The 16,021-nt window shown below is 37.3% G+C and overlaps 1 protein-coding gene across 1 annotated transcript; it reads right to left on the bottom strand.

The window, feature by feature from the left end:
- Nucleotides 1-653: 653 nt before the first annotated feature.
- C12H4orf33 (chromosome 12 C4orf33 homolog) lies at nucleotides 654-15,945 on the bottom strand. The gene is made up of 6 exons (XM_049815308.1): nucleotides 15,884-15,945; nucleotides 12,127-12,316; nucleotides 10,205-10,265; nucleotides 9,961-10,012; nucleotides 9,647-9,846; nucleotides 654-8,030 (listed from the first exon to the last, which is right to left on the bottom strand). Exons 2-6 carry the CDS (start codon nucleotides 12,311-12,313, stop codon nucleotides 7,931-7,933), a joined length of 600 nt encoding a protein of 199 aa, XP_049671265.1. The 5' UTR covers nucleotides 12,314-12,316; nucleotides 15,884-15,945; the 3' UTR covers nucleotides 654-7,930.
- Between the last annotated feature and the right edge of the window lie 76 nt (nucleotides 15,946-16,021).

Genomic DNA, 16,021 nt, shown 5'->3' with positions numbered 1-16,021 from the left:
AAAACTCTTTTGAAGTTTCTGAAAAGCTGTTTCACAGAGATTACAAAAGACGACTCCTGCCAGTAAAATTACCAAATCTCAAGATTTCGTTCTAGAAGTCATAAGAATTTAAGGAGATACAAGACCACATTTTTGTCTTCTAACATCATGAACTACCTTATTCTGAAACAGCTAAGTATTTTGCTAAAATTAAAGAAGGTTTAAGTAGATAACTGGCATAACAGGTTACAGACCACCCTGCTAACACTTAGGAAAGTAATATGCCACTTTAAAACAAGAACCAATTATTTAAAGTGCCAGGCACAATTTAATATCAATACCATGGCTTGTATAAGCTACAAAGCACTGAGAAAGTACCAGTTTCCAAAATGTTTAATTTGCTGATGGAAGCAAACTGAGCAGTAAGAAGGAAGTGAACCAATTACATTGCCTGGAATTAAAGAGATCAATAATTTTATGATGGCTACTACTGGCAGCAAGTTATAAACTTCGTTGCCTGCAGTGACTGAGTTCAAGGGAACAAACTCATGAAATGAAAGACAAGATTAAACTGGCAAAAAGTGTGTTCTACAGTGGGAAGTTCTGTATTTTAAAAAGGTGATGTCTGAAAATTCCTTCCCCCTCCCCCCCCCAACAACCTGTTGCATAGTCCAAGAAAGCCACTGAACTAGTCTGACTAGGCTGGTTTTAAAACAGCAGTGAAGGCACAATAATTTAGCTTTTATATCAGTGCTATTTTAACACAATTTAGTTAGTTACAATTTACAACATCTGTAAGAATACATTTGTATTTGCAAATAAACTACATCACTGGCAGAGGGTATTTACACATGTAGTCAGTGGTAGTCTATGGTATTATTTCTGAAAATGAATCAAACATATTTTTGTATGTTCATAGCTAGTGCAGATACAAACAGTGCCTCCTGAACGATCACTTAAAGCCCTCCCACAGACCCTGCAGCTAAGGCTTTTGCTTGTTTTAAACCACAATAAAGAAAACAAGCAGTGCCAAACAGTACGCTCTGATAGAACTAGCTTCTAGAACTGAATTCTCCCAATAATACTGATACTAATTTCAACAGATAGACAAGTAGATGGGAAAAGGCATAACTGCGATACACTTTATCTTAACTGTTGCATTGATCTCACTGGGACTATTTGTATGAGCATGTGTATAGTTGTTTATACAACCAGTGTAAATAAGGGTTCTATAATCAGGCTTAAAGCACTTTCCAGTGCTTTTACTGAAGCACTGTTCAGAGACACTGTACTAAACTAAAACACACACTGAAAGCAAAAGCAAGGAATCCTCAATAAAATAAATGCAGGTTAACTATCAAACTTCAATAGCATTATTATAAATGTACCATAATTAAATGCAATGAAGTCAACTTTAGAGTTGGCTCTGGCAGTGTTGAAAGAATAGTTTTAAATTTTATGTGCAACAAATTATGCACTGTGCTGTTCATATTTTGAAAGTATTTTACATGGTCAGAATTTAAAATGCAACAAACGTTTTGTGCTGTGCCTTTCAGAGGCACAAAACACCTCAGCCTGGGAAAAAGGAACAGCAAGCAACATAGTACTTAACATCACATTCATCAGTATTGTATCATCACAGTGCTGGGCGGTACGAACATTAACTGACTCACATTTTTAATGAGTTAACTGGAACATATAATAAAGTAGCTATGCCAACCATAGCAAACAAAACATATAATCCAGCATGAAGCTAGAGCTTACTAGCTCTAACATCTCACTTGGCATATTAGAGAAAATTATTTGAAAGTATACAAAGACATCAGCAAAATTTTACTCCCACTCAGAGCATTTGCATAAAAAAGCCCACTGTGCAGTGTCACTATATGCAGTGTTAGATTTTATCACCTACCACACATCCTAAGTTGCTCCACCTTTGCATTTAAGGCACAAATTACTTCTGCCAGTAGGACACATTACCACTCAAGTTTTCTTGAAAGAAAAACTTTCTTTTTGCATTTTTTTATGAAGAACAATTTTCTGTCCCTCTTAAGCAAGTTTTCATGTTGTTTCACATTCTTCTCTAAGCTTGACTCCAGAGTGTTCATTTGCACCACTCAAGCCTCACCCTTGAAAGGATGCACCATCTCTTACAAACCAGACTGTATTTTAAAAAAATATATTCCTTCAGAATAAAATATAGCCTTTTAGAAAAGTTTGCAAGAGACTATCCAAGACCAAAAAAACCCAAACAAAACAAAACCCCAAAACCAAATCATTTGCATATCACAACACTAACTTTTATATTACAGACTGACACTTCATGGAATTTATCTTCAGTTAATTTTGTCTGAAAATTATTTATAGAAACACTGCTGTAGGAAAAGAAACATTAGAACTGTAACTACACAGCATGGCATATTGTTTCTTTTGATAAAGTCTCAAAAGAATCAAAATAAGCCATCATCAGCTTGACTGCAACATCTTTTTTCTAAAATCAAGGATATAGTAAAAAGCAATGGATCTAGTTAAAGCTAACTAGGCTGGTAGAACCAAGGCATAGTTTTGATAACCTTCTTCTTCCCCCTAGTGGCAAGACACATAAAAAACAAGGTCTGTGGGAGTGTAGTCATAAGATGTTTTCAAACACCAACTCTACAAAGTTTCACCGATATTATAAGTAGGGCTGAGTCCTGGTTTTCATTTCTGGTTTTCATTTTTAAGTTCACGAGTAAACAACATACTAATCACAAGGAGCTTCGAAACACACTGATGAGATAGAATTGTTGAAACAAACCTAAGTTCTCTTTACAGGTATATTTTTCATTCATGAAGCTCAGTGTTTTTATTTTCCAGGTTATTCAGTCTGATCATCTTGTAAGTAAGAGGTTGCAACTATCCAAATCCGCATTTTGCCTCAACTGCTCAAGTATTTACTATGAAGATTTGAAAAAAAAACATTAAAAACACATTACAGCAAAGCTGCTCAGCATTTCATTAAACTTAGTAAATCAAATACTGCAATAGTATAGACTAGGCCAGATAATTCTATTGCCTTATAGACAGGGGGGTGGTTGTAGCAGAATATAAGAACTAATTAAAATTTTCTGCTTAATTACCTGGCCACAGTGGAAAAAACACACCTAGTAGCATCGAGCACTATGTAAGCAATGGAAATATATCCGTTATGTCATTTGGAATTTTAAGCAACAGCAGTGTTTTCGAGCTCACATTCTGCTTCTCTTTAGGATCAACATTCTCACAACAGAACCTACTGAATTAGAAAATGGATTAAACCAGAATTGTATTTTCAGAGGCAATGACAAGTTGATACAACACACTACGTCCTTGTGTTTCCAACTAACCCTGGCATTAAATTTTGGAAAACTCCATCCCTTATCCTTTGTGTGGGATCTTCTTCTGAAAAAAGACAAGAACAGGGGAATTATTTCCTCAAGTTTCAAAAAAACCAAACCAAAACAAAAAAAAGCAGCACTACTGAAAACATGGCTCCTCATACATTTATGTCTTATATATACAGTCTGTCTCCTAAGCTTCTTACCTCAAGATCACTAACGCTAGGGCATAGGTCTATGACATCTAAGCTCACGTGTGATACAGCACACAGCACCTCATATTCCTTAACTTCCACACGTTTCCTAGTTTCCTAATCAAAGTCTAAAGGTAAGAGGTTATATGTACCACAGCTGAAGTTAAGCATGCACCTACTGCTTCAGGTATGGGGCACTACAACTACGGGTTAAGGACTAAGAGATGATTTCTCCTTTTCATCAATTTGGGTCCTACAGCAAGGAACTGTTTCCAGGTGTCCACGTTCACGCTTCTGCAAGAATGTAGTATCTTTTGAGGCTGTCTGCTCCTCTGATTCAGCTGAAATTAGCTAATGGATTTAAAACCTGTTGTGATAGTGGGGGAAAAGGTGATGACAACATTGCCAGAAAGACAAGAAGGTAATGCTAACCCAACGGTCTCACTTCCTTAGAAATTCTGGCTAAATACGGTAAAATAATTGAAAATTGCCACAACATTGACATTTTCACATGTGAAAATGTCACACTTAAGGTTACCTAAGCCTTTGCAGAGCTAAAAAAAATAATCAAAAACTGTGCACTCCCCAGTGGGTATTCCCCCATTTCCGAAGGAATAAAATTCCTGCATCTTAGACTCAGTACATCACATGATGTAACTGGCACAAGGCCAAATATTATCCAAAGGAAACATTTATGAGACAGGTTATTATTTTTTTTAAGAGAGCAATGGATAAGAAGTGCTCACAGGGTTGTGTTTAAATCCATTTCAAAGTGAAATGGATTTGTGGATACACTGCTTGCGTGATCTGTGCTTTCTATCATGCAGCTCTGCATTTTATCAAATTGATATCCTCCATAAAGTATATCCAGTGTGACAATTTAGAAAATTTATCTGTATTATTCTTGATTAAAGTTTGACATACAAAACCAGCACAATGCTGAATACCTCAATATATGTATGCATGTACATACACTGAGCTAGACTGGATTGAATCACATTCCTTCTATACCAGGATTAATAATTATTGAACATGTACTTAAATGGAACTCGTGCAGAACAGTTTGTTTTGTCTTCTCCTCCTGTCATCAAAAAGACAGGAAATTCAGGAAATACAGGCTACAATTGGCCTCCACAGTGTAAAATAAGGCCTGGTTAAAAGCAGATCAGAGCAAGAAAGCTACAAACTAGCTAGTCATCTCAATGCACATTGATACCCATCCCTGCAAAGTCATGGGAGCTTTAAGTGATGCTGGCAAGCATTATATTGTCCATTGATGAGCCACAAATTCACTAGTATGTGCCAAGACACTGTGCTTCCATCTAACATATGCCTTACGTAGGACTCCATCCTACAGTTTCTACCAAGGGATTAATTTAACTTTAAACCTTCAGAAACATGTCAGCACATAGGTTCCAACTCTGCACTCCATGACCCATATGGAAACCTTTGATAAAAGCCAGCACTTACAGTGCAAACAGACTTTTAAAGCTTAGAAACGTCCAAGTGAAACAGCTGACAGTAGCATGGAGTAGCATGTGCCTTGAATAAAGCCTGTATGATAACTCCCATCTTCAGAAGCATCTAGCATTATATTTTGTACTGCAGAGACAATTATTTTACTTTAAATTACTTATTCAGGGAAAGTAATATATTTCCCTCAAAGTTTATAATTTGCATCCAAAGTCAAATCTGAAGTTGTCAGTTTGAAGTGGGAATGAATATGAGATGAAGCCTCTGAATAAATAATTTGATTTACTGTCCTTTACATACAAAACATCATTCATCACGTTACAACAACCTTTGTGAGAAAAATAGTAAACTCATTCTGAACCTTTGCATGCATTTTTTTGACACACTGTTTAAAACGAAGTCTAAAAGTTTAATGAAACGGGTTTTGCTTTTGACTGAAATTTCAAAAGCAGCTTTGAGATGTCACTATCTGGAAGATGTTTTTAATCAACATTTATTGGATTATTCAATATTTCAGACTGATGTCATCCTTTAGAAAAATGTACATGGATTGAAGGTAGAGAAGAAGCCAAACAATTGAATGTACAATACTTATAATTTTCAACAGATGGCACTTTGTAGCAAGGAATGTATAGCGTCTAATTAAAAGAGAGCAAAAACAATCAGATGTCTCAGTGCATTGACGTGCCAAAGTCTACATCTGAAAAAGCCTAATATCCTTAAATTTGAAAGTATAGTTCTATAAAACTGAAAGTAAAAAGAGGGAATCTAAAGTCAAATAAAAACTCTGAAGTAACATTCGATCTCAGATATTAATCACACAGAGATGTTCTCCACAAAGGCAGGATATTCCTATCTTCTCTTCCTCTCAGGCAGAGTTTACAGGTAGGGTTAAATTTAGAGACAACAAAGAAAACATGACCATCAGACTATGGTTATTAACGCATACAAGCTCAGAAGAGAACAGAAAATCCTTTTAGTAATATGACTTAAGAGTGCAGCCTTGTGCAAAACTTCACAGGCATTTTGATGTCTAAAGCTACACAGAAGATTTTTAGAACCATTTATGAGCTAAATAAACAAGAAAGGCCTGGGAGCATTGTTGTTTCTGAGTTTCAACTCAAGTTACACTTTTACACTGTCTGTCGTATTATCTGAGTGGAATGTGCTTACTAATGAGAGTCAGAAAAGGCAAACTGAGAATGAGGACATTTAGAGAAATCCATGGGGAGCTAACAGGTATCTTCAGTTACCTAATTGGTAGTTATAGAGAAAAAGTCACTCGTCTTGGAGATGCACAGAGAAAAGCCAAAAAGCAATGGACAGAAGTTACAGCACAGGAAATGGCAATTAGGTAAATTGTCATAACAGAACTAGTTGAGTATTGAAACAGGCTACCCAGAGCATTTGAAGCTCCGCCTTTGGAGTTACTCAACACTTGACAAGGCCCTGAGCAAACTCATCTAGCTTCAACAATAGCCCTGCTTTGAGCAGGATGTTAAGACTACAAGAACACCAGTCCCTTTCAGGAACTTGTAGGATTCTGGATTTTTCAGTAGAAAATGCTGCACAAAAGGACAAGACCCAACACCACATCCTCAGGGCATAACCTTTGAAAGATAGTCCCTCAGTTATGACTGAGCCATATTCTCTCAGACTCCCAAAACAATCCTTCTCACAAAGGTAAAGAACACAACCACCTTTTACCCTGTGATAATGACATTTCAACAGGATGCAGGAAGTCCTCTTTCTAGTAAAGGAGTGAGGACCGTGTCTTGGTCTGAATCCTCATTCTGGACTAAAACAAAGTTTGATTTTAAAGTCACCTATTTTTCATATGTAGGATCTGGTTAGCAGCTAAGCTTCCCGTTTTCTAAGTTAATTTATATAGGATCAAGTCAGCAGCCACAATCAAGCAGCACTTACTATGCCAGACAAAAAAGGAACACCTCATTTGTAAATCCTGTGAGAGTTTACAGGTTAGATGTTAACATCCAACAGTATACAGTACTGTTAAAAACATTCATGCCCATAAGTATAAAATGTAGGCACATACATTTAGAGTATTTCCAATATTAGGTGGCATGCAAGCAAAACTCTCATACGTCTGAGCTGAATCCTTAAGGTGATGTGATAAGGTCTTGGAACAAACGAGCTTTTGTAGGCACACAACTATATCAAAAGGTTACACTAAACATTATTTGCCCCAGAAACTTTTCCTGCAATACATAAAACCTTTTGTAAATCTATCCTCTATACCTAACAATCACTAGAAATTCCACAGAGAATTTGAAGAGAGGTGTGCTAATAAAGTAATAAAGTTCCCCCCACTGTGCAAGGGAAAACTTCAGGTATAGGAAGGTACAGGAAAGGGTAGTGTTATACCTCCACAGCATCTTGCAATGCAAGTACTGGGCCACAAAATGCCATGATAGCTATATTCTTTTCTGTTCCTGAAGGAGGCATTCTTCCTCCTGATAGCAATCAACAAATTTAGGTGCTTAAGAATCTCATTCAAGAGCCAAGAAACAAACCAGCAGCAGTCAAAATACAGCAGAAATGCAGCAACTACAGGAAACTGAAAGATTCCAAGCCAGATATTGGCCTCATCAAGCTTAGAGCTCTCATGAAAACACAGCTGTAATTTTAGCACACTTTCTCCCCTTCATTAGTAGAAGCAGGTTCATCTCTGGCACAGATGAAAAACTCCATACCCAGATGAACTGAAACACAAGCTGTTGCATACTTCATACGTTCAAAATCAACTGGCCCAGATACTTTACAGTTGATTTTAAGATTGAGCAATGATTTTGGTGTCAAGGAAAGGCTTAGTAATCTGATATTTACAAACTCTGCTCAGAATGAAGAAGTTCTTTCCATACAGCTTCATCCAACCTGAGTGCTTTAAAAATTTATGCCTCAATCCATTTAATTAGTGAGAGACTTCCATATATCTGATTCAGGCTGCTTCCAGTCTTCTCCCATTAGTCCTCTCAGGTTCAAATCTTTGAAAAATTCCAGGCGATGACTGTAAAGAGAGGAGAAATAAACAAAAAAGTTGTAAGTCTTATAGTATGTGTCTTAATAAAAGGCAGCAACCTCAATAGGTTTAATTAATTTTTATTTTCAGGTTTTCTTGGACAGGAATGTAACCAGCATTCCACGTGCTCATTTTCCAAAACTTGAGTTTATAAAGAAAAAACACTACTGTGTTTCTGAAAACCTTGTACTGGAAAACACAAAGCAATATCCTCAGCTATGAACAAGTATCACACAGCATAAAGTGAAGTTAACAAAGCTCACCTTTTAAACTCCCTCATCTTAAGTTGCCTGGAACTGCAGTCAGAGCAAAAGCACAGTGACCCTGTTTTACGACTTATCGGCACTCCAATAGAGTAAAAATTGAAAAATCGTATCACAGGAATATCCTTTCATTACAGAAAAGAGTAAGACTGGATAGGATAATGAAGGTAGTAAATATATTTTTGCTATAAGACTAAAAGTCTTGTTTTCTTTTAAACATTATGAATCAGTTTTTGCTACAGATTTCTCCTTTAGGCTACCATAAAGACACAATAGAAGGAAGACACTGAAGCCAGTTGCTAATTAATACTTACATGAAACAACTACCAAGCAGTAGACAGAATATCTGACACTACACTAATCATTTAAAAAGGTAAATGGAATTCTCTTATTAGGAAATCATTTGTAAGAGTAAAGACAAACTAAGAGCAATGAAAGTAGCAAGGAGCAACCTCTTCAAGGGGTTTTTTTGGAAGGGATATTATAGAAAGAATAGAAAGAATCCCTTCCTGAAAAACACTACAGGCATTTTGCAGTTTACCACAGAAAAATAAAAGAATCTATTTCTTTAGGACACTGATAAAGAGAATGTATTTTATTATCAATAGCTTAGATTTTTTTTTTTAAATAAACAGCTGCAGAAGCTAAGTTTTTCTTAAATAAAGGCAAAAAAAGGTAACTTAACTAAAATGTACTTTACCTGGCTGTCATTCTATGCTGAGTAACAAGTTCGCATAGGAACTATAGTGTACCTTCTAGAGCTAGTTCATTTATACAAATGGCCAGAAGTAGCAGTTTTTATCAAATCATCTCAGCCTCACAGTCAAAGAAAATAAACAGGCCCAAAGCACAATTTAAAAATCAAGATATACTAGTTTTTCTGTTGATATTGGGTATCCTTTTATTATACTTTTCCATTCAGTCTGCATTTTCAAATTTTTCTATAATATGGAACCAACTATAGAGGCGAGGTTGCTTAGAACAGTAGGGGAGAAGCAAAAGAGATTTACTGGAAATGTATCTGGTGAAATTAACACTAAATGGTATTTCAGGAGGTGCTGGAGGCAAGGAAAAAGTAGAACAACCTATCTATGATTTAGCTGAGGAAGGTGATAAAACAGATGCCAATGGTGTTGAACACATCATTTTCTATGAACCTAGGGGATAATATAGAAATCAAGCACTAATTAAAAGTTATCTGCCACAGTGCTTTATACAACGTACGGTACCAATGGATCTGGGGCTAAGCACTATAATTAAAACACTAGCAGCACTCAATCTGAAAACCAGATATCTTTAAGTATTCCAAGAATAGTGCAACTATATTACAAAAAAGCTTACAAATCTGGTTTCTGTCCTTCCTGTAGTTCATGTCGAGGCACAGGATGAAGCGCTTCATATTTTCTCTCTTCTCCTGAGCCATGAATTGCAAATGCATTGAATTTGTTAGTGCATGGTGGAAAATAATTCCACGGAAGATGAGCTTTACCCTCCCATTTGGTTTTCATTCTGGTCACCTCAAACTCTAAAGGAAGTTCTTCCTGTTAAAGGGGGAGGAGGGGGGGGGAAAGAGGTGATGTCATCTTCCAATCAGGCAACAAGTACCTAGAACCAGTTAGTTTTTCTGCACATTATGAAAGTACTTGACCACTTACTTTCCATACTCTTCTTTTGCCAGAAAGCAGCAGCAACAAGTGTTGTCCATGGCTGTCAAAAAAATCAGAGCACAATTTTCTTAAACTGATACCAAGTTATTAGTGTACTGTTCTGCCACAAATATGTACATTCCCCATACTGGCACAATTTCTGTACCCAGTCTTCCTCATACATCTATCTTAAAAGCATTAGAACTGGAAATGCAAATTTGAATTTGTGACTTGTTCAGAGTGCTGTACTTACGGACAAAGTTCAACTTCTAAATACTGTTCAGTTCTGTCACTCAGGAAAAATGCTTCTACAACTAAAAAAAAAACAGGCTGTCAGTATTTCATGTTAACTGCTTTGTAATATCCTGAGACTTTTATAACCCACTAAACCAATTCTGTTTTCATGATTTTTGGCCTGTACCATGCCAGAGCTTGACTAGCTGTGTACATGCTACTGACAGCTTCCTAACTATTCAAAATGCTGTGCCATAATTGTAAATTCAAGAGCTTTTATTTTTAATGCCTATCATCATACAGAGCTTTATAAGCACTGTACTAATTTTATTTACTTTACCAATTCCAGCTTTGGAAACACTTATCCTGATGCAGCAGAAAAACATGGCAAGTCTGCTAATTAACGTTAGCTGTCCATGGAGTAAGAAAAGCATCAGCACACAGCTATTTCACCTAGTATGCTTGCTGTGAGCAAAGCTGACCAAGATAAGAGTGACCTCAGTCAATCACACTCACAGCAGGCACTCCAGGTAGAGCACTTAAGTGCAGAAGTCTTGTGTCCTGGTAGCCTGAGGATTCAGAGCACCAGAGACTAGGAAAAAAAAAATATATATGAAAAGAGAAACATACAGAAGAGCTGACACCCCGTAACTAAGAGTGCTAAATCTCAGAAATAGTAAGAAAGCATTTAGCTCTTAAATGGTTTTGCCCTGTAGATGGCTGATACTTTGGACAGGGGATTACTGTTCCAGGTGTACCTGAAAGCCACGTGTGACTGTCGAATCACCTTTCGGGACCACAAGGTAGAACTATAAAGGTGTTTCTCACAGCAATGACACTATTAGAAAGTTTTAGTTAGAATCACAATTAGATATGATTGATAATGTTATTTATTTTTACATAAGCCTATTTAGTACAGCAATATCAAATTGGTGCTAATACTGCTTTAGTAGAGCTTTAATCAAAATAGTTCAATAATCAGGAAGTAGAGAACTGCTGGAATCATTAAATTCTTGCATTATTCAAAGCACCATGTAAAAGTGACAGCATTGACAGGAAGGATTACTATAAGAATATTCCCCATTCCATTCGGGTACAATTTTGAATCATTTTATCAGCTGCTATTTCTTTGTTTCACACCTTCCTATTTGTCAAATAGGCTCTGGAAAACTGATTAAAATAGACATATTTTAGCTATTGCTCTCTACTTCTTAAAGTAAACGTATAACCTACCTTTAGGATTTCACTTCCATTTACCTACTGCAAATGCATTTATATATATGCCACAAAATTATTTTGATATTCAAATATGACAAGCCTCTGTTATTCCACAAGTTATATCAGCAACCCAGAAACTAAGTTTAAGTGCCGATACTATTGACAGGATCAGGAAGAGTCAACATCATCATTCTTGAAATCAACCCAGCTCATTGGACTCCATTTCTTTATGGCCACCGAGTGACATAACGTATTTCCTTCGTTTCCCAGTCATTTGTATTGTTGCACTTCTATAAAACAACCACTCACAGTCAGTAGTGCTAGTGATGAAAATCAATTCACCACCTAGAAAAAGAGCACCACTCTTGGTACAGTCTGGGGTAGTTTTCAGCTGAATATAGCATGAGGCTTATATTTACTCAAGGAGCCGTTTAAGGGTAAGGCAGTGATTACAACTAAATTCTTTCCCAGTATTCTTTCCCAGACTGCTCAGGATATAACAGAAAGGAAAACTTTTACTTTGCATTTCAGATCTGATCTTTAAAAGCAGTACTGTGACCAAAGAAACGGAATTGAATTATATGTCATACACTCACAACTGTTAGATCAGTTTGAAAAAATAACCATCACAGATTCTTAAATAAAGACGAGGCATATTAACTACAGAGGAACATCAGTGTCTACACAAATTGGATGTATTTGCAGCAGAACAGTTACACTTACCCTCATAGTCCCACAGTCTACTAAAAGGTTTCCCTGGCTCTCCAAGCGGTGCTGGAGGGTCATCAAAGAAAGGAGCATTAACTTCCATTAGCAGTCCTGCATTGTTCGACTTCAGCCCAATTGTTACTGGCTCATGGCTCACTGGTAAACCATCCCAGGTGTGTTTAATTGTAAATTCCATCTTCATATACTACATAAATGAGAAAGGAAGGTTCTGTCAAAGAAGATCTCAGATTCCATTTCAGCACGAACAGCACTGTTTGCTTGTCGAGGAAAAAAAGCACACTTTTGCACAAAGTCAATCATCAAATCATGTTTTTAGACATCAGAAGAACTGAAATAGTTTAGCTTTATAAAGCAACTAAATAAACAGTTACATGAATGCTTTTCATAGGTTTTTATACCTGCATGGTTACAAATCACTCTCAAGTCTTACCAAGCTTAAGGCATTTCAATGATGTACCTAAATAAACACCTTCCAAAACCATCAAAAGTATTTATCAGGAGAACAGATAAACAAAACAAAGTCTCCACTACATTATCTTAGATGATTTGGTAACATGAGAAAAACAGATTGAGAAAAACCTTTCATGAATCCGAGATGCAAGAAAACGAAACAATTAGCTAAAGCTTTCCTTCATGGTCATTGCAAACCAGCCAAACTAAAGGATTTCAAGGAAAACTGCAAGCACATCTTGTTAAACACATTGAACGTTTGCAGAGCAGCAAGAACAGAGACTACTGCACTCCAACAGCTGTTGTTACTTAGAAATAACTGTACAAACCTTAGGAATAGCCTTAATCTATTTAATAAGCAAAAGAACGAGCAGAGCCCAGTTTCCAACAAGTTTATGGCCCCTTACCCCTCTCCTCCTCACTATTATGAGATCCTTCCCATCTCCACAAAAGTGATCCTTGATTTGTTCCCTTACACATCTCCTAGCCATACAAGAAGGGAACTGGCAGCACATAGCCTGACTGAGAATTATGCACATGCTAAGTCCTGTGACCAGTGAGGTGCTAGCTCAGTAGCTAAATTGTAACCACATTTCCCTCAGTGGGGAACACTAAATCAGGTTATTTAACCTCTACCCAGATACCCATTTTCTTGGGACTCACAGAAGGGTAAGCATAACTTACCATATTCTGCAGGTGTTATCAAGAGGTGTAGTACATGAGACAGAATGTAACCACATGCATCACACTTCCCTATATGCCAAAGCCTTGCTCTTATGACTACACATTAACTGTCTCATACCCTCTGTGACAGTCACATCAGCCAATTTCCCTGCACTGATGTTCATGATGAAAAGCACCACACCTCCTGAGTTCAAGCTGGTAAAATAGCTAGAATGACGTTAGGTTAAGTAGATATACTCACAGTGAAGGAGATGATCTGACCGAGGAAGTGTGGCAGATTAGAGAAAATCTGAAGCAATAGATTTAGTACTTAGACGCCTTAATTTAAGAAGTCCAGTAAAAAAGGAAAGTCAAATATGGGACTATCACTTTTGACAAAGTTATATTTAAATAAACTGAAAACTAACTAAATTCTTATGTCAGCATTTTAACTGCGTAATATGCTAGACAAGCATCATCAGATGTGCTTTATGCAAGAGACCTGAGATAGCCCTAGAAACTATGAAAGACTACCATCATTAATGTTCACTCCAACTCAAGAAGCAAGTTTCTGGAACCAAGATGACACAAGTTGAAAGAAAACAGTGTACAAAGCATGGGAGAGAAGACAACCAACAGCATCCTAACGGCATTCTTAAGCCAGCAGAAGCTGGCTCATAGTCCAGTATTGGCAGTTAACTCAAACAGGCAAAGCTAAATCACCCACAGTTTAAAACAAAAAGAGAGAACTAGTAAGAAAAAGTATTCTGGGCAAGTACAGTGACAACTCTTCTGCAATAATTATAATGTACGCCACCAAATAAAAAAGCAGTATGTTAAATAACAAGTCCCTTTCACAACACGAACAGCTGCTGAAACATATCCAGTGGGCTATATAGCCTTAAACTGATCTAGAAAAAAATAATCCACAGGAAATGTGGACAAGTGTTGTGTTTTTAATTTTCTAAGCTGCAAACACTGAGCAGCAGGAGCATGAAGTATCCACATGGATCCAGATGGTAAGACCATTCCTAGCGTTTTTTTGAAATGAACAGAATTCCTGTAAATGGAGTGCACAATCTTTACGCACACTTACTGTGAAAGGAAACAAGACAGAATTCCACAAGCAGGATCACTTACTCAGAAGAATGAAGTTTTAGAGTAGATGGGTGCATCTAAGAAAGTTTAATAAAGCATTATGAACCCATTTTTTACAACACTATTAAATTAACGTTATGCACTTAGAAGTCAACATTTCCTTCTATTCTTCTATTTTCAGTTTGTGCTAACATATTTAGTTATTTCCATTCACTGGTCAAGGCAAGTATCTCAAACACCTATTTAAAAATAGTGCCAGATTTCAACAGTGGTTTAAAATAATATAGCCTTCTAATAAAAATAGCCTGGGAAGATCTTAAAATCCAGGGAGAATTACATGACTAGCTATTACAATTCCTGACTGAAGTAAGCAATGCGAAGCTTCTTCTTGTGCACAAGATTTGAAAAGTTGTCTCAGGAAAAGAGTCACAACATACGAAGTTTTAAAAAAAGCAGTGAAATAATAGAATCTACTAAACAACCTTAGACACACTACTGTAACTGTAGTGTCTAAAATGAAGATGAGACAAGATGCATCACAAATTCCTCTTTGTACGTATATGAGACAGATGACTTTTTTTGGTAAAAACCTTAACTCCTCCAGGGACAGCTTACAGTGTACCGAAACGAATGTACTGAAGATTTAGCCCATTGTTGTAAACCAATATTACTCTTGAATTGTAGAACACTCAATTTTAAAAGGAACCATAAAGCTTTAAGGAAAATTGCAAAACATTCACTAGCTATTTTTAGAGGTCTACCTAGTGCTAAGGTTGCTCAATTTACAGGACAGCAGATCTAAGATTTTCCAAATTAGTGCCCCTTGGTACAAGTTTTAAGTTAATTACATTGCATGGACTTAGGTAAGCTGCTTACTAGCATGCTTTTAAATCATAATAAAACCAGCAACACATAGCAATGGCGTTAAAAGTAAATTAAAACAGGAAGAGGAGACCTTTAATTACCTTTTAACACTAGACCTCAGCCAGTTGTTAATACACTGTAAAGAAATGCAAACGCTAAACGAAATAGTTTTACAGCAAGTACTTTCTCAGCTATTTAAAAGCACTCGCACTGCATGGCCACAAGCTACCCTGAGCTGACAGCACCTGGCTGATATGTCCAGACCTCAGCCACATGAGCGTCACACCTCACCAGCAAGGAGAAAGCTGCTGCTGCTTGTCGCTGTAATCACCTCGTCTCTCCTTATCGAGAGGACTGACGCCTTCCATCCCAAACCCTGTCGACGTCGGTAACAACGACAAAACCAAGGAGAAAGTAATTACGCTGGCGTTTTTTCTTAATTGCTCCAAGAGGACAGGGAGAAAGTTGGCAACCGAGTAAGAGACAGCAGCTTTTAATGTGGCTAAGACTTCATTCTTAGACACAGGCACAAGCTCCCAGAGGGCTCGAAAATTCCCGGTTTCGGGCCCCCCCCCCCCCCCGCCCCCGCCCCCAGCCACTAACAACAGCAGCATTTCCTGAAGAGAAATTCAACCCCTTAGCTCCTCAGAAAAGTTTAACAAGAAATTTCTCACACCTCCAAGCAGCCGCTGCGACTCCGAAAAGAAACCTGGCTCCCCAACAAACCGAACCTTTCCCCAACCCGCCTTCCCCCGCCACAACCCTCACCCCTGACCGGCAGCCGCTCAACAGCGCGCATGCGCAGACGCCCTCC

The sequence above is a fragment of the Accipiter gentilis genome, chromosome 12, assembly GCF_929443795.1.
Source record: "Accipiter gentilis chromosome 12, bAccGen1.1, whole genome shotgun sequence".
NCBI classification, from domain to species: domain Eukaryota; kingdom Metazoa; phylum Chordata; class Aves; order Accipitriformes; family Accipitridae; genus Astur; species Astur gentilis.
Note: the sequence above shows the minus strand (reverse complement) of the source record. Positions and strands in the feature narration are given on the sequence as shown.